General features: G+C 36.5%; 1 protein-coding gene across 2 annotated transcripts in view; it reads right to left on the bottom strand.

Annotated features, from left to right (window-relative positions):
* LOC128997245 (uncharacterized) overlaps positions 1 to 23265 on the bottom strand; it is a 168124-nt gene that overhangs the window by 58984 nt on the left and 85875 nt on the right. For both annotated transcript variants that reach the window (XM_054422857.1, XM_054422858.1), the window contains exons 19-22: positions 19494 to 19527; positions 12267 to 12628; positions 3691 to 3721; positions 127 to 521 (exon numbers count right to left, since the gene is read on the bottom strand). In XM_054422857.1, coding sequence (XP_054278832.1) covers positions 127 to 521; positions 3691 to 3721; positions 12267 to 12628; positions 19494 to 19527 — 822 coding nt within the window. The remainder of the gene's footprint in view (positions 1 to 126; positions 522 to 3690; positions 3722 to 12266; positions 12629 to 19493; positions 19528 to 23265) is intronic.

Raw genomic sequence — 23265 nt, 5'->3', positions numbered from 1 at the left:
TTTCAACCTCCAAGAGTTATCAACTTTATAAGAATCAGAATGTAAGCTAACAGCAACACCAAACTAAATCTAAATAATTTTATTAATCTTTCTGATAGGAAAAACATTAAAAAAATATTTATTTACCTTAATCCATTTAATATTTGCCAGATATTTCTTATAAACTCTTGGTTCGATTGTGGTAACTGGAGACCACGAGTAAAACCTGACGTTGTAGAGGCACCAAGGGGTTTCCAGTTTCCAAAGTCTGCCGTTTTGATAGGACTCTCGTAAGGATGCTCCTATAGTATAACTCGTCGCATCGCTGGATGCGAAATACAACACTGAGTTTACATCTTCAGAACAATCCAAGCCTTTGATGGACATTATTACTTGTTCTATGATTCTTATGTCCAATATATGTTCCGTGTTTCCACTTTTATAGCAATTGAGGTTATAGTGTCCGTCTTCGCTGATATATCTGGCGACTAGTTCTTTCTGTACCTCCACCAGTTTTGTTTCTCCAATATATATATTTTCCTCTGAAACAGTATGACTCTTATGGAGGAAATACTCTGTGTTGATTCAGGAAATTGATATGCTTTCTTTTTAATGACACTAAGATGCAGTAACAACTTTTTAAAAATAAATATTGTTTTATTTATTACAAGCTGCTGTACCCGTGCTTCGCAACGGAGAGGGTGCAGAAGAGAAAAGTTTGTTCTTTAAATCTGTTGTAGTAAATAGATACAAATCCATTTTTGGTTTTGGACAAAAATTCAATCGAACTTCTTGGTAAAAAAAATATCTTTATTTAAACTAGGTTACCTAGTACGAATTATATGAGGTGCCAATGCATTTGTAAAAATATTGTGTAATGCAATTTAATTTTCTATTGTTACGCTTACTTACACGTTTATATAAAGACTATACGTTTATCTGTATCACACCACTATATGCGATTGCCTAACTATTGAAAAGGTGGCTAGTTTCGAATATATAGGCGTCACATTATACGAAAAACTAAACTAAAATATACTTATCAACACCCTCCATAACACAACCATCAGTGAGAACGTGAGTTTACGTGATCAATGAGAACTTTTTTTTACGAAACTGTTGCAATACTTTTCTTTTAAGAACCCTATATTTTGCCTTAATTTACTCTAAATCAAAGTACAGTCTAATCTGTTGGGGAAGTGCTTTCGCATGCTTAATAGATTGGTTGAGAATCACAATAGTAAATTTCGTACTTAGGGCCGAAAATGAGGTTTTGCTGGCTCGAGATATTTTTTTAAGATTTAGGTCAAACAAATATGAAGATATTCATTTCAAAACTATCTGCAATTTTTGTATTTTTTGCATTTTCACTCCAAATGATCTAAGTCCATTCGCCAATGGATTACAAAGTGACCTCTGTGCAATTTTGATGTCTTTGTAGTTTGCCCTGCGACCTACAGAATGCGCAGGGTGTAAGTCCAGGAGGCAGTGAAGTACATAATTATCTAAGTGCCATCAGACGACTCGGTCACACAATACTGCCTCAAAGGTTGAAATGCACGTGGTAATCTGGACTTAATAACGTAATATCTTCATATACCATTGACTTTAGTTACTGCAAGTTTCATTTACAAGCACTGTCGGTTGAATTTTAAAACGGCCATTCTATTTTTGTTAGCCTAACCAAATATACCATTGACTTTGGTCGCTGCCACTATATTTCTCATTTATGTGAACCATAATTTTATTGATTATGGATACTTTAACAAGGCATCTCATTTACGTGAACTAGATTTAAAATTGACCTGTGATACTGATTAGTTTTGGTTTTTGCAAATAGAAACAGTTGACAAAAACATTAACAACTATTTGTTTGTTTGCGTTGCAAAATACAAAAAAGATAATAAAAACAGTAACAAAAACTAGTGTTAAATGATAGTTGGTATTTGCGTAGTAATCATTCATTTTCCATAGTAAACAATGTAATAATGAATTTTCACAGAGGATAAACATGTAGCCTAACGAAAAAAAGGGTAATTTCACAGAAGTGTATCGAAAAAAATATCTATATTGATTGACTCCAAAATGCATGTAGGCCTAGGTCTTTTTTAATAAAGAACTTTAGGTCGATTATCTTTTAAAGAAGCATGCGGTGTTTTTTAAATTAAATTTTATAGTTACAGTATTTTCAAAAGTGCATGAATAAATAAGTTTAAACCCCTTACCAACATTAAAGTAAAGAGATTTTAATTTAACTAGGGCGCACAATTTAATTTGCTCCTCCAAAATCAACGGTGGAAATTTACTATTGTCTACAGTAGATGACAGCACCGGAACTATTGTCTTCGAAGTCTTTATTTCGGTTAAAGCACGGGGAAACTAGTATAAACAGAATGAAACACAATTCAATTGAAAGTACAGAGTCAATTATGCCATGCGTACACTCATTTGTGCGTAGCTTGGTGTTTGGAAATAAATTATCCAACATAGTGAAATTATATTCTTTTACAAATTTAGAAAGGTTTCTCGTTTCCGTCGACAAACTTCATATAGCACATTTTAACTACACAAACTAAGATAATATCAGTGTTTAAAACACGATGCATTCAAAGAGGCGACGAACACGTAATTTCCTGTACATGGTGTTTATGAAAACTCTAATAGGCCGACATGGTGTGATTTTCACAATGTAATTGGATAAAAAAATAAATTACATAGTGGTAGAAATTTTATTTTTATGTTAAAATAATACGTCATATCTATCTTAATGGCCTTTTCCAAGATCCATCTATCTTAAGACTGAATTTTTTTCTCTTGAATTACATTTATATCTTAAACTATACAGGGTGTATATAAAGTCCCGCACGGGCTTAATATTTTCTAAACGACAACAGATAAATCAATAAGATTTGGTACATCAACACCACACCTAAAAATCTACTTTTTCAAGGAACTATGAATTTCCTGTCATATCATGGGGACGTTCCTCAAGGAGTCAGAAGGAAATCTTAAATAGGAGCATAGGTCAATATGCACATCAAATGAAAGGTCTTCTTCAGTAGCATACAATGCCGCAAACCGCACTTCAAAAGGTTGATCCTGCGCAAAATGGCGTCCGTTCAAAGATTTCTTGAATCCGCCATTTTGAATCTTTGAACGACTGCCATTTTTTACTCAGGCGTTCTTTTGAGCTTGAATTTACGGCATTGTAATCTACTAGTGAAGACCTTTAATTTGATGTGCATATCGACCTATGCCTACGTTAACAATTGTTTTCCGATTCCTAGGGCTGTGCCCCCTGAGGAGTATAGTAAGCGTATAATAGCAATTCAAATTAAATTAATCGTTCAACAACTGTCATTATTGGCTCGGTTGTCCGTTTGAGTTCAAATTTGTGGCATTATGTTCTGCTAGTAAAGACCTTTAATTTGATGTACATGCCAACCTATGCTTCTATTTAGGACTTCCTTCTGACTCCTTGCGGGACGTCCCCATTATATGTCAGAAAATTGATAGTTCCTTGAAAAAGTAGATTTTTAGGTGTGGTTGATGTACCAAATCTTATTGATTTATCTGTTGTCGTTTAGAAAATATTAAGCCCGTGCGGGACTTTATATACACCCTGTATGTCCTACCAATTTACCAGTAATTTTCCTTATTATTTCATGACATTATTTTAACAAACACTATACAATAGCAATAATTACTTACTTTTAAGAGGGCATCCTTCCATTATAGGCTCCTAAAAAAGTTTTATTATGAGTAAGATTTAACACACAACAATAATCAAATCATGAAACAGTTACCCATAACAATCATGCGTAAGCTCAAGATTTTCCTTATTTCTTCTAGATCCTGCGTAGAGAGTGTTGTTCCGTATTCAAGCATCTACGCAACCAGGTGAATCCAGACTTCATTCATATTTTGTTCTGACCCTTGCCCTGTCACGTGATGTCTGGCAATTTCCCCCATTCCTCATGTACTCTTCAACCCGGCATCATGTTCTCGCGATTTTCCCTAGTTTTGTATTATAATATTCCCCTACTCTATTTGTGGCATATAAATTGAACTTATATTATCGTATGTTTATCTTATGTATTTATTTGTGACACACCTAACAAAAAAAGTGAACTGAATAGTTAAAAACTGTATTCAAACTGTTCTTGGTGCAACTACCGGTCGCGTACGCGAAAGCTGGCCAGCAAACATCAAGTGCGTCAACGGTCTACTAGACATCACTTCAGTAAAAAGGAAGGTACCAAATCACATTTCTTCCTATTTAAAAGTTTATTATTTTGTGCTCACAGTGTGTCTCTAAAGCTGATCTTAACATAATATATCTCACATCCCTCATTTTTTATACAGTCCACCATATCGAAGTTTACCCCCCATTCGCTGGTCCTGTCGACCCGGACTACATTTGCCAATTAAAATATAATTGCTACAGTACAATAATTTATTTCTCAAATGAATGTTTATGAACAGTGTCACATCCCTAACTGGTAATATTTTGTCTTCTGAAACATTATTACGAACAATTTTAATGTCCATTCCTGTTTCATACCAGACAATTATTTTCATGTTCAATTTTGTCACTGCCACCTAAATCACGTCAAGTTAGGCCTACCTAGTTTGTCTTGAAATAAATCAAGCGTAGAAAATTTGTAGGATTGAATATTTATTCACATCTCATCCATAAAATCCTTTTAAATAATAAGGTCTCACAATCAATTCAGTCTTATTATTTGGGTTTATAAATAAAACTGCAAAGTTAGTTAGTAGTTATTTCCCTGAAATATTCTATCCCATTGTCCGCCATTTTGCAACAACGTTCTGTCCTTTGCGATACACCTTGGTAGTTGGTAGTTCTCAACTTCGCCAACAGATCGCTCTGCGCTACATGGCAACCAATAACCTGCAAGATTAGTGAAACGGTGGAACTGAGGACGAACCAATCACCTGTCTGCTATTAAACTGAAAACTCAACTCATCAAAACTCTGTTCATCTACATCAGCTGTTTGTTTAAATATAACCCGATATTGAATTGAAACATATCAACATAACCTGCAAGTTTGTTTATGTTGTTGAAAAATGAAGACATTATTTATTTAATCAAATACTAATTGAAAAGGGTCCTGAACTGGAGAAAACTGGTAATTATTGTTATTGCTATGCTCTCTTTATTCATTATTGTAAATATTATTGTCAACAGAGATTATTGGTGATAATAACAAATAGATAATTGACTTCACTTTACTATTGAAGTTGAATTGCAAATTGATTTATGCACTTCAGTAGGCCTAGATTTATGAGATCATTATTAATTTAAGATTTTGGGCTATTTTATGAAAACTCATCTATTCTTGTTGTGTGTTATTTAATTTGTTTGTTCATGATGAGATTCACTACCCTACAAAGAAAAGCAAAACTTGTTAAAAACAGGTTTCAGAAAATAAATAAATATTTGTCAAACCAACTTCCTCGAACTGAAGGTCAAGAATTGACTCCTGCTAATATACAGCGTTTACACAATTATAATGAGGAGGTCAGAGATCTATTTACTGACTTTAAAACTTTATTTAATAGAGTTGTGACTGATGACCCTGCTTCTGATTGTGATGAGGAGGAATCATTTTCAATGCATGATGAACTTTCTGACTTGTATGTAGCCCTTATAAGTGACATTAAAGTTCTTTTGCCAGTTGAACCTGTTGTAACACCTACTCCACCTCCAGCTTCTCTGCGCCTGCCTAAATTTGAGTTGCCTAAATTTAGTGGTAACTCTATGAAGAGTGGGTTAGTTTCTATAATATTTTTGAAGCCTCTGTCAATGCGAATAATTCTGTCTCCCCAGTGAATAAGTTTCAGTATTTGCTTAGTGCCCTGAGTGGTGAGCCCTTAGACTTGGTTAAGAGTCTTAATATTACTCCTGAAAACTATGTGGTAGCCCTTCGACTTCTCAAGGATCGCTATGAAAACAAGAGACGTATTGTCACTCAGCTCGTTACAAAAATTCTGGATTTGTCGCCCATTACTAGTGGTTCGCTTAAGAGCTTGCAATCATTTCTCACTGTATATAAGGAAAATACTCAAGCTTTGAAAAACTTAAATCATGACATTACAACTGAAAACACCCTGTTAGTCTTAACACTTTTAAAGAAGATCCCAGCTGATATTAGAAAATCTTTTGAAGACTCTCGCGCCTTAAACAATGAGATCCCTCTTGTTAATGATTTAATGACCTTTCTTGAAATAGAATTCAAACGTTTAGAAGGTGCTAGTATTTGTCTCAATTCACCATCTACCTCAAAGTATTCCACTGGCCAAAAGTGTCCTACAAACATAACTAGGCCTAGTAAGTTTACACGTGAAAGTAAGCCACATTTCACCAACCATACAAAAACTGCTCTTGTCGCCACAACCAACTCTTGTAGATTTTGTCAAGCTGCAGATCACAACATATACAAGTGTCAAGCTTTCCTAGCTAGAAGTGTGAGTGAAAGATCTGAGTTTATTCGCAAGAATAGGATTTGTACAAACTGCCTCGGTTATCTTCATAACACAATCAACTGCCCCTCAAGTAAAGTGTGTCAGATTTGCTCCAAACATCACCATACTCTATTGCATGAGCCCACACGTAGTTCACTTCAGTCACAGTCAAGCTATCAAACTAAGCTGTCTCCTCAAAATAAGACCTACACACCTAATTCATCTTCAAAGAATACAACAACTATTAATCCTACTGCTTCTACAAACGTTAACGCTTTTGTAGGATTGTCTAGTCAACTCAATCCAACTAAAACCACAATCCTTCTTGGTACATGTTTAGTTCATGTCTCTTCACAACATGGTCAACATACTGTACTCCGTGCTGTGCTCGACCCCGCTGCCCAACTTACCCTTATATCAGAGAAAGCTATTCAACTCATCAACGCCCCACGTACTCGACTCCATGATGAAATAAAAGGAATCTCTGGTGCAGTTATTAATTCTAGAGGTATCGTACATGTCAACATGTCTGCGATCAATGGAAATCCTTTGGCTAAAAACCATCCTTGTATGGTTTTGAGTAGTATCACATCACCCCTGCCTCAGATACCAGTTTCACACCAGGTTAAGGAATCTTTGAAACATTTTATCCTAGCCGATCCCTGTTTCGATCAGCCTGGAGAGATAGATTTACTTATCGGTGCAGACTTATTTGCCCTAACCCTCACAGGCGAACAGCATAGATTAGGACAAAATTTACCTCAAGCTCTTGGAACCATTTTTGGTTTTGTTGTGATGGGCCTCGCTCCTGTAGCCTCTGTAGCAGGAAACTCATCAAACACATTTCCCATCTCACTCTTGACAACTCATGATTTGGACCTTCATAATTCACTTCAAAAATTCTGGACGCTAGAAGAACCCCCAATACGGATCAAGGCTCAGACTGAGGAAGATACCCTCTGTTTACAACATTTTGAAAACACCCATAGACGTGATGACTCAGGTCGTTACATAATCGAGCTGCCCAAGAAACCAAATCATTCCCCTCTTGGTGAATTTTGTACCAAAGCACAATTGAGACTTAGCTCGATGGAAAGGAAATTCTCTAATCAACCCGAGTTACAAAGGCTCTATTCTGAATTTATGGATGACTACATTGAATCAGGTCATATGACTATTTGTAAAGAACCTCCCACCTCTGAATACTATTATTTGCCTCACCACGGTGTCTTCAAGGAGAATCCCCCGAATTCAAAAATACGTGTTGTTTTTGACGGCAGCGCTAAAACTACTAATGGCATATCATTGAACGACATTCTCATGCCTGGTCCCAAACTTCAAAATGATATCAGTGATGTTTTATTGTATTTTAGATGTCATAAAATTGTATTCACCTGTGACATACGTCAAATGTATCGTCAGATCTTGGTTTCTGATAAGGACAAAAGTTATCAAATGATATACTGGCGTGCTAGTCCAGATGATCCACTCCAAACGTACAAACTCAATACAGTTACATATGGGCTTAATTGTTCCCCTTTTATTGCAATCAAAACCTTGCACCAGCTAGTTTTGGACGAAGGTCAACCATACCCACAAGCTTCTGATATCTTGACCAAGTCTATCTTCTATGATGATATTATAGCTGGAGCTGAAGATCTTGATAAAGCTATGTCAGCTCAAAATGAACTAAAAACATTGCTGTCTAAAGGCGGTTTTGAACTCCGTAAGTGGATCAGTAATGCACCCCAACTCTTGGATCAGATTCCAGTCGAACACAAAGAATCACCAGTGGAGTTGACTGATGGTAGTGAGGCCTTCTACAGTGTATTGGGTTTAAGATGGACCCCAGAGACAGACATGCTCTCATACAAAGTAAAGAATGTTGAAGTAGGCCACTTGCTAACCAAGAGAATGATTCTCTCAACAATCGCTAAACTCTATGATCTCCCAGGATTTCTCACACCTGTAATATTTTGGGCTAAAACACTCATTCAATATCTTTGGACCACAGGTCTAAAATGGGATGATCCATTTCAAGATGAGATAAGAACAAAATGGATTTCCTTTTTAGAAGAACTACCCGTGATCCAAAACCTAAGGATCCCACGTTACATCTTTACCTCAACTCATAAGCTTGCAGAACTTCATGGTTTCAGCGATGCTTCGGAGAAAGGATATGCTGCAGTAGTCTACCTCCGTGTGATCAACTTATCGAATGATGTTAAAATTAATCTGATAATGGCCAAATATAAAGTCGCCCCACTAAAAAGAGTATCTCTGCCTCGTCTCGAACTGTGCGGTGCTCACCTACTTGGAAAGCTCCTGCAATACTGTTCAAATCTTCTTTCGTCCCACATTAAGATTGACTCGATGTATGCTTGGTGTGACTCTACCATTGTTCTTACATGGATACGCACTCACCCCTATCGCTTAAAAGTCTATGTGGCCAACCGTGTCTCAGAACTACAAGAATTAATCTCTCCTGAATCATGGCATTACGTCAAGTCCCTCGACAACCCAGCAGATTGTGCAACCCGAGGACTCTCCCCATCTCAACTCTTAAGCCACCAATTGTGGTGGAAGGGACCTGAATGGTTATACTTGTCATCAGATCTTTGGCCAAAGCCCGAATTCAGTTTAATCACTGATCAAGACACTCTTGAAGTCAAACCAAATCCCTTGAATGTCCTAGTTAACGTTGAAAAGTTAGAAAATGACAGATTTGATTTACTTGAAAAATTCTCATGCTTTAGAAAACTTGTAAATGTCACTGCTTATGTTCTACGATTCATCCATTATCTTCGTGGGAACGCCCGACTAGCTGGACAACTTAGTTATAAAGAGATCTCTTCTGCTAAAATGAATCTCTTCAAACTCATTCAAATTTCATCTTTCAAGGATGACATCACAGCTCTGAAAAAGGGCACTCAGTGCAGCTTAAGACTGGCTCGGTTATCACCTTACATTGACGATAACGGTTTGGTAAGAGTAGGCGGTAGGTTGAAACATTCAAACCTTACTCAAGATGCCAAATACCCAATCCTGTTACCTAAATCTCATAATGTTGTAAAACTGTTGGTCATGCACTATCATCTCAAATATTTACACGCAGGCCCTCAGTTGCTGCAATCGATCCTCACTCAAGAAGTATGGATATTATCTGCTCGTAGTGTAATCAGATCTGTAATCTTTAAATGTCAAAGATGTTTTAAGTTGAAACCTACAAATCAACCTCCACTTATGGGAGACTTACCCGAAACTCGACTACGGCCTGTAAGACCATTCTATCATACTGGCATGGATTATAGCGGTCACTTTGAAGTGAAAGTACACACCACTAGGAATTCTCAAAAGCTTAAGTCATACCTCTGCCTATTTGTTTGCTTTACCACAAAAGCGGTGCACTTGGAAGTTGTAACTGATCTCTCAGTGGACTCATTCATTGCTGCTCTTAAAAGATTTGTTTCTCGTCGTGGACTTTGTGCTCACCTATACTCTGATTGTGGAACGAACTATGTCGGTGCCTCCAAGCAACTGAATAAGACCTTCCAGAATTTCATTGATGAAAGGAATACTCAAGATGCTCTCACTAACTTCGCCCTCGATCATTCAATTAATTTTCATTTCCAACCACCAGCCGCGCCTCACCAAGGAGGCCTTTGGGAGAGTGCCATAAAGAGCTCAAAGTACCATCTCAAGAGAGTAATTGGAGATCAAATTCTAACACTAATGGAGCTGATAACTCTTGTCACGCAGGTGGAAGCAGTATTGAACTCTCGTCCACTAACAGCTCTATCAGCAGATCCATCTGACATCACAGCACTCACCCCAGGTCATTTTCTCATCGGGGCATCTCTTGTCGCAGTACCTGAAGTAAATGTATCCGATATTCCTGACAATCGACTAAAGCATTGGCAAACAGTTCAGGCTCTACATCAGCGCTTCTGGAGAAGGTGGCACCAAGAGTATTTGCACCAGCTTCAACAAAGGAAAAAGTGGATAAAGCCAAACAAGAATCTTGAAGTAGGCGATTTAGTCATTATCCATGACCCAAAAACACCACCACTTCTCTGGCCTCTTGGTCGCATTGTGAAGACATCACCTGGAGCAGATGGCATCGTTCGAGTTGTCTCCATCAAGACTTCGAGAGGAATCTTCTGTCGCCCTGCTACCAAGGTGTACCCGCTCCCCTAATCACAAAATATTTCTATTCAATGTCCTATTTCATGTTTATATTTATAATTGTCATATATATCATATCTTATAATTAGGTGTGTCATCATTATCTATTGTGTATATATATCTACATTGTATTACTTGTGCCCTTTTATGAGTCAATGAATCAATTTATGAATCTCTGTTGAACCATGTATGGTTCAAGGCGGGCGGCATGTTCCGTATTCAAGCATCTACGCAACCAGGTGAATCCAGACTTCATTCATATTTTGTTCTGACCCTTGCCCTGTCACGTGATGTCTGGCAATTTCCCCCATTCCTCATGTACTCTTCAACCCGGCATCATGTTCTCGCGATTTTCCCTAGTTTTGTATTATAATATTCCCCTACTCTATTTGTGGCATATAAATTGAACTTATATTATCGTATGTTTATCTTATGTATTTATTTGTGACACACCTAACAAAAAAAGTGAACTGAATAGTTAAAAACTGTATTCAAACTGTTCTTGGTGCAACTACCGGTCGCGTACGCGAAAGCTGGCCAGCAAACATCAAGTGCGTCAACGGTCTACTAGACATCACTTCAGTAAAAAGGAAGGTACCAAATCACATTTCTTCCTATTTAAAAGTTTATTATTTTGTGCTCACAGTGTGTCTCTAAAGCTGATCTTAACATAATATATCTCACATCCCTCATTTTTTATACAGTCCACCATATCGAAGTTTACCCCCCAAGTGTAGAGTAGCCTTGTCGAGAAAAATAAACTAACAAGTGATGACGATGGTAACTTGGTATTCGCAGGACGTCCACAAAATTGAGCTGAGTTATCAGGGTGTTATATATAGCTTAGAGATAACCTCTCTTCCAAGTATGTTTAGGGCAGTGATCGTATTTTTATAATGCAAATCGTGAGGCAAATAATTTCACTACTAATTTTACTAGCTATAATTTTACTAGTAATAATTAACATGTTATGTAGGTAATAAATAATAAATCAAGTTAATACCGAAACCAAGAATAAATCACGGCCTGGAAGAATATATAATATACATAAGAATACATACATGATACCAGCATGAATATTAGAACGAAGGCAAGATTGATCATCTCAAAACAAAAGGCTTGTATTATTATTTAAGTGGAACACTATAAATACCTAAACCATGTTAATGTTTTTAGTATAAGGTTCATACCAGTGACGTCATTTGTTTATGTTTAAGATCCATATTGTTTCTGTTCTAATATCCGCAATAAACAGTTACAAAAATTCTTTAAGTTTGTTCCCTATGTATTTAAGTCAACAGCTAAAGTCATGCTTTTATTTGTGTGTCAAATAAGAATGTGTTCTGAGTCCATAATAATAAAAATGAAACTTTGAGACCTAGTGGGTCGGATTCCTGGGAAAAGCCATATAGATAGATGTTGGCACTGACCGATATGGTCAATCACCACGTTCGCTCTGCTCAATAATAGCAAAATTCTGTTGAGTAAAAATTCGTCAATATCAGTAAGTCATTTAATTGGTGGTGAATTGGATGGGCGATGTTTGATAATAGTTTAATCAAAATCGGTAATATCATGACAGATTATTTCTAAGTTTAACATTTATTCTTACCTGTAGCCAGTAGTAGAGTTTCAAGGGTCGATAAGCAGATAAATAGGTTACTTTTGTGTCACATTTTCTACAAACGCTATACCAGGCATTGTCTGACGATTGTACTAAGACATAATCATATCCACTTTTTCGATCTCTTTCATCGAGTGTAACACGTGGTGGGGATCTATATGGGTCGGGTGAGCAATCGTGACTCGCTATTGTAAGAACGTATTCATTGTCTTTGAACACATGAGAGTAGTATTTGTTTTCTGCTGATCGTAGGCAAAGTAGTTCAAATCCCAAACCGTTTATCTGTTCGTACTTTGCTACCAACTCCCAAGATCCTGTACTGGTAAAGTCTTCCAGTATTATTTCATTAGCTGCAAAAATTACATAGCAGTAAATTTTCAGCAATATTGCTTAGCTGAATAATTATAGTTTTATGCAATTGATTTTTTTTTCGTATAACGTATGTTTATACATTTGTAACGGAACAGCTGTTATGTATTTATTATTACTGTTTGTTATTGTTTTATGAAGTTTGACATAATGGAAATAAAAATAACTTTGCTAGAAAACTATTCTGGTTAATAAAACTGTATTGCTTGTGGCATAGGTAGGATTTAAGGTAATATAAAACCATAGCTATAAAACCATTACGGTGTTACATCCTACAACCACAAGTTATAGATTCGAAAGCCCTGCCGTCTATAGATTTGAACAAAACACTTTTGATGAATGGGCTGGATCCAAGCTAATATTCTTTTTGCCTTTTTAGAAGCTACACAGAAATCTAAAAAGCCCGGTAAAACTAAAGGTACCTTACTTCTTTGCTTGATACTTAGTGATTGTTTGGACATTTTCAATAACTCTGAACTAACAAAAACAGATATTGATAATTCAGATTATGTTGTTCAATGTTTCGATGACTACTTTAAGCCATAATTCAACACTGTGGTAAACAGTTCAATATGAGACAAAGATCAGAGAATAAAAACAATTGACACATTTGTAACCCATCTGAAAGCTTAGTCACAATAATGTCAGTTCGGTGAACAAGAACACAATTTTTTAGGGATTTGCTTATTATTGGAACCAAAGATGTGATGACTATGGAAAGGGTGTTAATGGAATCTGATTTAAAGCTTGATGAAGCTATTCAGTATTATAAGGCTAGGGAAGAGAAATTCAGAGAATAGTTAAGAATAATGACTTTAGGCCTTCTAAAAATTAATTTAAAAAGAACTGTTTTTGGTGTAAGAGTAGCCATATGGTAGTATATGGAAACTGTCCAGCTTGAGGAAAAAGGTGTACCAACTGTAACAGATTAAACCGCTTAATGGCCGGAGAGTAAACTAGAGTAAAAACGTCCATGAACGCGTTTGTCAGTCTCGCTGGTTTTACCTTGCTAAAAAAAAATCTTTTACGTTGCTTGAACGGAACTGTCTAAACCATATGTTAATGCTATAGGATTCGGGCCAGCAACGTCATTTGTTTATGTTTATGGTCCATACTAGTTCTATCAAAGTACTCATGATTCGTCTCATATTAATTGCAAAAAGCCAAATGGTAAAGTAAGAATTTGCATAGATCCTAGAACATCAAATAAGTACATCAAGACAGAGCACTATAAAATGCCAACGTTACAATACATTTCCTCCAAACTGAAAGAAACAAAATACTTTAGTGTTCTTGATGCTTCATTGGCGTTTTTACAACTAGGCCTACCCTTTAGGAAAGTTCACTTTTATGTACAATAGGGGTAATTTTTATGTCCCTTTTGGACGATTTCGTTACCTACTGACATCGATGTATGACTAAAGTATGGATTGAATAGCGCTCCGGAAGTGTAAAAAATCAATGGATTTCGAAATATCTGGTTTAGATGGAGCAATTTTGTCATGATATTCTCATACTCAGAAATTCTAAATACCCCTGCCTAATAATTCTAAATAACCTGCAGAATAAGCGAATTTCTATTTGCCTAATTGGATTAACACTAAAATGTGTCCTTAAAAATATCACATTTATTCCCTATTTAAATAGCATTAGTTTAACGAGTACTTAGGTTTGCTGCAACAGGGAGGGTAAAAGGTGTATTTTATAAAATGTTAATAGTTTAGTATAAAATTAATGTATTTTCCAAATTTGACCAAAATATGCTCATAAACAAGCAAACTACAATAGTTTACAATTTTCTCCATAAAAATAACGTGGGGATTTTAAATTTACACTTTTTTGAATTTTCTCTGCAACCATTAGGGATACAACAATGCTTCAAATTACTAAATTTTTTAAGCTCTAAAAATGGTTGGAAAAGAAATTCCAAATTTTTTTGTTTTTAGGGTAAAAAATGGGAAAAACCTATTTTTACCCCATAAAACCCCCCATAAACCCCTGTTCCCAGAGTCCGATCATGCTGGTTCGCAAACTAGTTCGAATAACTGTAGGTTTACAGGTTTGTACCAAATTTCATAAAGATCGGATGATTTTTGCTCGAGTTATCTTGCTAACGGACATATACAGGGTGAGTTTTAATTGCCCCCCCCCCAACTTTTTTCTACATTTTTTTCAAATATCCGTCCCAGACCACTTCCAAACATTGTTGGGTAGTAGGTACTTCATTTTGACAAGGTAGTCATTTCCGGCTGCCATCTTGGATTCGCCATAGGCTATTAGATGCAAAATATTTTTTTTTTCAAATGTAAAGGTGAGGTTGTGACCCATTATTTCAAACTAGATTTTTACCCTGATTACAATGCCACAAACCGTTTTAAAAAATCTTTTTAAGTTATGAAGGCTTTTTATAACTTCATTTTAACCCATTTTAACATTGTGTATTACAAACTAAGACCATAATCTCAAAATAGTGCTAGATAAAGATAGGTATACACCACCAGTCATTGTCGACCTATTTTCACTTGGTTATGATGGATGTATTTTTTCTGCCGCCATCTTGGATCCGCCATTTTGAAATGTGATAAACTATTTTAAATACGAAGGGGGTGTTGTGACCCATCATTTCGAATTACTTTTTTTAAAACTAAACTCAATGCCACAATCCATTTTTTGTAATCAAGTTTTCTTTATAAAATATTAAATTTTTTTGGTTAACAATTTAAGTATTTCAAAATCAAAATATGAAACTGAAAAACTGATCGTGGAATTGAGTTCAGCTTAAAAAAGGGATTCGAAATGATGGGTCACAACACCCCCTTCGTATTTAAAAAAGTTTATCACATTTCAAAATGGCAGATCCAAGATGGCGGCCGAAAAAATACATCCGTCATAACCAAGTGAAAATAGGTCGACAATGACTGGTGGTGTTTATTTATCTTTATCTAGCACTATTTTGAGATTATGGTCTTAGTTTGTAAATGCACAATGTCAAAATGGGCTAAAAATAAAGTTTTAAAAACACATCATAACTTTAGAATGGATCAAGATTTTTTAAAACAATTTGTGTCATTGTAATTAGGGTAAAAATCTTGTTCGAAATAATGGGTCACAACCCCACCTTTACATTTGGAAAAATATTTTGCATCCAATATGGCGAATCCAAGATGGCGGCCGGAAATGACCACCTTGTCAAAATGAAGTACTTACTATCCAACAATGTTTGGAAGTGGTCTGGGATTGATATTTAAAAAAATGTAGAAAAAAGTAGGGGGGGGGGGTTTGTATATAAGATTCATAAATAACCTGTCCGACAAAACAGTGACGTTAAGATTACTTATAAAACATAAAAGTTGTGTGTGGACAGATGTAGAGCAGCATGATTTTATGGCCTTAGAAGAAGTCACCAGAAGCCCTGTGTTGGCTTACTTTGACAACAAGAAGGCATCAATTATATCTGAAGTATGGACTTGGTGCTGTACTTCTACAAGAAAGTAATCCAATTTGCTATAGCTCTTCTACCTTAACCACTACTCAACAAAGATAGCCAAATTCAAAAGGAACCTCTAGCTAACATAAATAGATATAAGAAATTCCACTATTACTTATATGGGACGAAATTTGTCATAAATACTGATATAGACCTTTTATTGACCTTCTTGAAAAGTCTATCTCCAATGTATCACCACGACTTCAACAACTGTTTGGGGTAGCCCAAAAAACTTTAACAGCCATCAGATGATACTACAGTTTAATATGAGTAACGTTTGCGCACAATGATTGAAAAAAAAAACGGCTCCAATGATTTCTTCATAATTAATTGTTAGAAATATATTAGTTTTAGCTAAAACAATATCCACGCTAGACTCTGTTCTAAGAAACATCATTTCCTCCACAAACATCTTTCACTAGAGCATCTCTTAATACTTAACAGGCACTAGAGAATCCATTGTAAGAAATTGGCATTGATTTTTTTAAGTCAAAGGAGCAGAACACATGTTGGTAATTGTTTACCACTCTAAGTTTGTATGGATTAAAAAGATTAATACAACAAAATGCCGAATCTGTCACCAGCAGTTTAACAGAAAAAATCAAAAATAAAAAAGGAGCGTGCAAGTCAGCCGAAAAGGACCACGAGACTCCAACAAAATACAAAGACTTTGTTCCTGAAAAAAGGGGTATGTAACATAACAGCTGTTATGTATTTATTATTGATGTTTGTTATTGTATTATGTTGGTTGATATTATTTAAAGTACCTGGGGACCGAGCTTTGCTCGGGGAATGTCATTAGTTTACTCTGAAAGCAGTCTTAGTATTAAAAAATACATTAATCTATTTCCAAACTCCAGACTGCTCGCCTTTACTCCTTCCTTCACCACTCAATAGGCCCCTACGTCCTGGACCTGTTTCCCTCCCTTCCAACAGCATTTTATGATTGCAAATACACTAATGTAATTGCCAGACAGTTCCCACACCATGCACTGCTAGCCTTACTACTTCCTTCACCATTTCCTACGTCATGGACCTGTTGCCTTCCCTTCTCATAGCATTTAAGTATCACAGATACATTATTCCAACTGTTACAGACAGTTCGTACACTCTTTGTTCCTAAACTTTACTACTTCCTAAGCAACTTCCTACGTCGTGGACCTGTTTTCATCTCTTTCCATAGCATTTTAGTATTTTAGGTACATTAATCTAATTGCCACAAACATTCCCCACACTCAAGACTGCTCGCCTTTACTACTTCCTTCACCACTTCCTACGTCCCGGACCTTTTTCCCTCCCTTCCCATAGCATTTTAGGATTGCAGATACCTTAATCTAATCGTAATAAACAGTTCCTACACTCTGGACTGTTCTCCTTTAATACTTCCATCACCACTTCCTACGTCGCAGACCTGTTTCCTTCCCTTCCCATGGCATTTTAGGATCGCAGAAACCTTATTAGGACCAGTTCGTCATCAACAGTTAACACACTCTGGACTGCTCGCCTGCATTACTCTGATCGTCATAAACAGTTCCCACACTCCACACTGCTCGCCTTTACTACTTCCTTCAACTCTTCTTACGTAGTGGACCTGTTTCCCTCCCTTCCCACGGCATTTTAGGATTGCAGATACCTTAATCTAATCGTCATAAACAGTTCCCACTCTCCAGACTGCTCGCCTTTACTACTTTTTCTCCACTTCCTACGTCGCGGACCTGTTTCCTTCCCTTCCCATAGAATTTTAGGATTGCAGATACCTTAATCTAATCGTCATACACAGTTCCCACACTCCGGACTTCTCGACTATATCCTACTTCCTTCATTAATTCTAACGTCACGGACCTGTTTCCCTACCTTCCCACGGCATTTTAGGATTGCAGATACCTTACTCTGATCGTCATACACAGTTCCCACACTCCGGATACTCGCATTTACTACTTCCTTCACCACTTCCTACGTCGCGGACCGGTTTCCCTCCCTTCTCAGTGCATTTTAAGATTGCAGATACCTTAAACTAATCGCCATAAACAGTTCCCACGCTCCGGACCTACAAAACATTGCCTTTACGGAGGAGTACTTCCTTCACAACTTCCTACGTCGCGGACCTGTTTTCCTCCCTTTCTATATCATTTTAGAATTGCAGATACCTTAAACTAATCGTCACAAACAGACTACTTGTCTGTACTACTTCCTTCACCACTTCCTACGTCACAGACCGGTTTCGCTCCCTTCCCTGTGCATTTTAAGATTGCAGATACCTGAATCTAATCGTCATAAACAGTTCCCACACTCCGCACTGCTATAGCAATAAAGTAGTTGTAGTACTACAATGTATCGAGTAATATTCATTATAATCTTTGCTCAATAGTTCAAGTGACGTTTTTCCCTTTGTACTGTATGTATTTTGTAATTTGCTAGTATACTGTAGGTAGATGCCTTTATGATCACATGTTACAACTTACAATTCTTTTGTTTACTTTTTCTTTGTTATTTAATTCAACCAACATGGTTACTTAGCACCCATAAGACTAATGTTTAAAAATTGTGACTTTCAGTTTCATTTTACTACGTAATTAGATTTTTTTGGGTAGTTCTAACTGCAGTAAACTCGTTTTTAGGCCAGCATACCACTATATCCAACATTTGAAGAAAATCGTCGGAGCCGTTTTCGTAATCTTTCTAATAATAATATAGATCTTTCTAAATAATTTGTATGTTGGTTGTTCACCTTGCGTTTGCTTGAAACTCGTCCGATTTGAATAACTAATAGCTTAAATGATAGCCGGTATTTTACTGAAGGTTCTTAGACCAAAATATATAGGATTATATAATTATAACTGGTGAAATACATCTTAAGTTAAAGTAATCTTAAATTCAAAAATTAATCAAATTATTTTATTTGGTCGAGTAGGCTAATACAGTAGGTAAATATATGCCGATGCTTGATAGGAAATCTGTGCGCGCATGCCTTTAATATGAGACCACAATCACGAAAATTGGTCGGGTAGAAGAGCCAAACGAACTTGGAAAAAAACACAAATTCAACTCCCATAAGAAATATATGGGGAGCAAATTTCGTTTACTAATAGCCGAGTTTGATTTCAGATAAATATATGCCGATGCTTGATGGCAAATCTGTGCGTGCATACCTTCAATTTGAAACCTCAATGACGAAAATCGGTCGGGTAGAAGATCCAAACGAACTCAGAAAAGAAAAAACAAATTTTTTAAATATATAAGATTACTAGAAAACTTTTCTGTTTATTACAACTGTATTATTATAATAAAGATTTGCCCAGAAAATGGGTGTTTAATTTTATTTGCAAACTAAATACATAGCATTGTAAGAGGAAACTTACGCTTTATAATATTCTTCTGGTGAGGTTCAGATACCTGGAAAAAACTTTCATTTAATCGAAGTTATACATTCTGAAAATTATTTTAGAAAGATTCGTGAATAAAGAGGCGTATACGAGATCTCTATCTGTATATCTTATCGAATTCATGGAGAGCTATTTGAGTATGGAGTTTGGAGGATAAACACTAATATAGAGCATTTTTATCAACTAGTGTGTTGTACAGTAATCGTATATTGCCTACCACAATACATATACTTACTTATATGGGCAGGGAAGAATACCTTAAGGACCACTAGTTACATCTACTACAAGCTGCAAACTGAGGAACCGATTGTAACTATCTGGAGGGTGGAAGAATGACCTCCACGGATTATGAGTAAGAAGATGGAAGGACGGATAAGAGATCTATGGAGACAAATATTTATGAAGGCATTGATACTGCAAAAACCAATCAATGCATTTTGGAAGTAAAATTTAATAGTGAGGAAGACATTCAAAGTAATTAAATTTAGTCTTCAGAGATATCCTTACTTTAGTTTTAAATCACATGCCAATCTAAATAGAGTCGTCTCAGTTGCTGTAGTTGCCAAAAAACTTCACCGACAACATAGGCGTGGGTTTCTGATTCAGGTATTAGCGCTAGTCTTGACTAAAGCTCATTTTAGTACTGGACTAAGAAAAATATCTTTCTGATTCGAGTACTTATAAGTCAGTGACTTAATTTAGTCAACAACTATTAAGTCTGAACAAAAGAAATTATGCCCTAGTCCACGGATAAAAATATGCTACATTTTAATCCTGTATAGGGGTAGGATTATTTTAGTCATCCATTTTTGTGTGTTTTAAGTTGAAAGTGATATGGATTATGTAAATTATTATGATTTCTACCGTTTTTGGGGGCCGCGAATTCGTCTTGGGCAGGAAAATAATCCATTTAAATAAAGTTGAATTTAACGATCGGTACAGTTGTGTGCAGAATCTAAATTTGTATTTAATTTATATTTACTAAACATAGTAAACATTAATTTTCTATTCAATATCTTACTACTATGGAAACTATCAATTACTGAGATGGGGACGCCCCCTAGGTGGGTATTTTTACCTAAATATGAGTAAAGGATTAGTGTAGAATGGCGTGATATGATATGTGTAGCTTTGTTACTGACTAAGATCAGCTGTTTGACTAGCCATGATCGTTTGTTTGAAGCCCAATGGTCAGGAACAGATGTGACCGGTTTAGAACCATGAAATAGTTATTTGTATAACTAGTGGTGAAAGAGGCACTTTGCTGCACACGAGAGCAATGCTTACGCACGAGCCGCAGGCGAGTGCGGAATGATCTCGAGTGCAGCAAAGGCCTTTTTCACTCGTGTTACACATTATATTTTTCCTACAGTCACTATAAAGCATATAAATAATTAGTCTTTCAAACACTATACAACACGTTTTTAGGTTCAGCTGGCAACACAAATGGTGCCCTAGAGAAAGTAGTACCCGCGGTCCATATCACTCCGCTATTTTTCCTCGGCAAGAAATGTGCTCCGCGTTTTGAGAATATAGTTCCGTATGTTTTTGTAATTTGAAGTGGTTTCCGTGCCTAAAAAAATGCTTTAAAGGTATTTTCTTGTTTATTAAGATCGTAGGAATGTTTTAAAAAACGTTTAAAAGAAAAGTCCAGTAAGTTCAGAAATACCGAAACTATAAACACGAAATGACAGGTTAAATCGTAGTTATAATAGTCAATCAGCTGCTCATAGTATTATTATCTTTAAGTGTTGCCAACCTATTTCCAAGCGTACACGGATTACGTGCATAATAGAACCACGCTGTTTTGTGTTGTTTCGTTGGAATCCTGATGTGCGGCAAAGTATAAACCGTACGACAAAGTATAAACCGTATGGCAAAGTATAAATATGCAGCAATTAGCAGCTTTCTGTACTATAAACAGTACAAGGAAGCCAACTTTGTCGGGTGACTGTAGGAAAAAGCTAATAACTTGTTTCAGGATTGAAACTGTGACCTTTTGTTTGTTAGGCGAGCACTTAACCACTGTGTAACCCACAATGTAACATGTAACCAACAGAACAAAGCTATTAGACCATGAGCCACCAATATGAAACCCTCCCCCCCCCCGTGGGAATTGATGACTTATACTTTTTTTGTTGGTATTACCTACCAGATTAAGTATTCAGTTGTTTGCCTCTTTTAAATTACAGCGTATTCCGGAAAATAAAGAAAAACTGTTAAATTTAAAAAACTGTTTTATTTAAATTACGAAAGGGTAGTGTGCGTTAATTACTGGTGCAATATTTTTTTATGGACTTCTTTAGTATGTATTCAAAGGCTTTAAATGAAAATAAAAAAAGTTAATAAAATACCCCCGCTGCAGCAAACCTGCAGGCAATGCGGATTTCAAATTGGCCTGATTCTATGTAACTGCATTTTCAAATTTCTTTTCTAAATTTAAGGACAAATTTGATTTTTACTTCCCATTAAAGCAAAAAACAGTTAAGTCAACTGATAGAGTATCTGACGGTGCCAAAGGAAAGATCAAGAATTGGTATTCTGAGGAGCTTGCTGGTTTAAAAAGGTACATTTTGCTAGTGCTTGACATATCTAAGGATAGGCCTGATCTTATCCCATATCTTCGGGAATTGAGGAGAGAGTATCGATTCCAACTCCGCGAGGCAAAGCAGCGTGCAGCGGCTGATATGATCTCCACTGCTGCAAACCCATGCAAGGCAGCTTGGGACCTGATCAACCAGAGCAGGCCCAGTACCAGAGTAGCCGCTGACCTTGACTTCGCCACGGCGGATGACTTCAACAGCTACTTCTTGGACTCAGTGGATAGTATTGTTGATGGTATTCCTGTAAATAATACTGATTATCTTGATAACATACCTGTTGTAGATGTAAATTATGAATGGAGTATGGTCAATGCTGTCGATATTGTCAAAATCGTAAACGGTTTCAAATCCTCAAAAAGTAAGGATATCTTTGACATGTCGACTGAGTTTTTGAAAAAAATTGTAAATGTGATTGCACCTTTGTTGGCTCATTTGATTAACTGTTGTTTGTTGCAAGGTGTTTACCCTGATGTGCTAAAAACATCCAGAACTGTTCCCGTATATAAAAAGGGCCCCAAAAAAGATCTTTCTAGCTATAGACCAGTGTCTTTGATACCTGTTTTTGGTAAAGTGTTTGAGGCTGTGATGTTGCAGCAGCTGAGTAACCACTTTGAGGAGCACAATCTCCTTGTTCCTGCCCAGCATGGCTTTCGGAGGGGTTTGTCGACTGTTTCGGCAGTTGATTCCCTTGTGAGGGTCATACTGGAGGCATTTGAAAGCAAATCTTCTGTTTCTGTTTTGCTGTGTGATTTGTCTCGAGCATTTGATTGTATACCACATGATATTTTACTTAAAAAACTACAAAAATATGGGTTTGGCGAGAGTGCCCTCAAGGTGGTCAAATCATATCTTGCAGGTAGATTCCAAATTGTAAGTTGGTCAGGTGTTCATTCAGGCGCCCTGCCAGTCAAACACGGGGTGCCCCAGGGCTCAGTACTGGGGCCTTTTTTGTTCATTATAGCAATGAATGACCTCTGTTTTTCTGTTTCAAACGATGTACTGCTCTATGCTGATGACACAACCTTGTTTGCAAAGCACATTGATCCTGTAATTGCCAGTAACTCCGCAAAAAGATTGTTTAACATAGCTTCTGAATGGTTTTCAGGGAACAAACTGGCTCTTAATGACAAGAAAACCCAAGAAAT

The sequence above is a fragment of the Macrosteles quadrilineatus genome, unplaced genomic scaffold, assembly GCF_028750875.1.
Source record: "Macrosteles quadrilineatus isolate MER2022 unplaced genomic scaffold, UCM_ALF_1.0 Scaffold_6__1_contigs__length_79288215, whole genome shotgun sequence".
In the NCBI taxonomy this organism is placed as follows: Eukaryota; Metazoa; Arthropoda; class Insecta; order Hemiptera; family Cicadellidae; genus Macrosteles; species Macrosteles quadrilineatus.
Note: the sequence above shows the minus strand (reverse complement) of the source record. Positions and strands in the feature narration are given on the sequence as shown.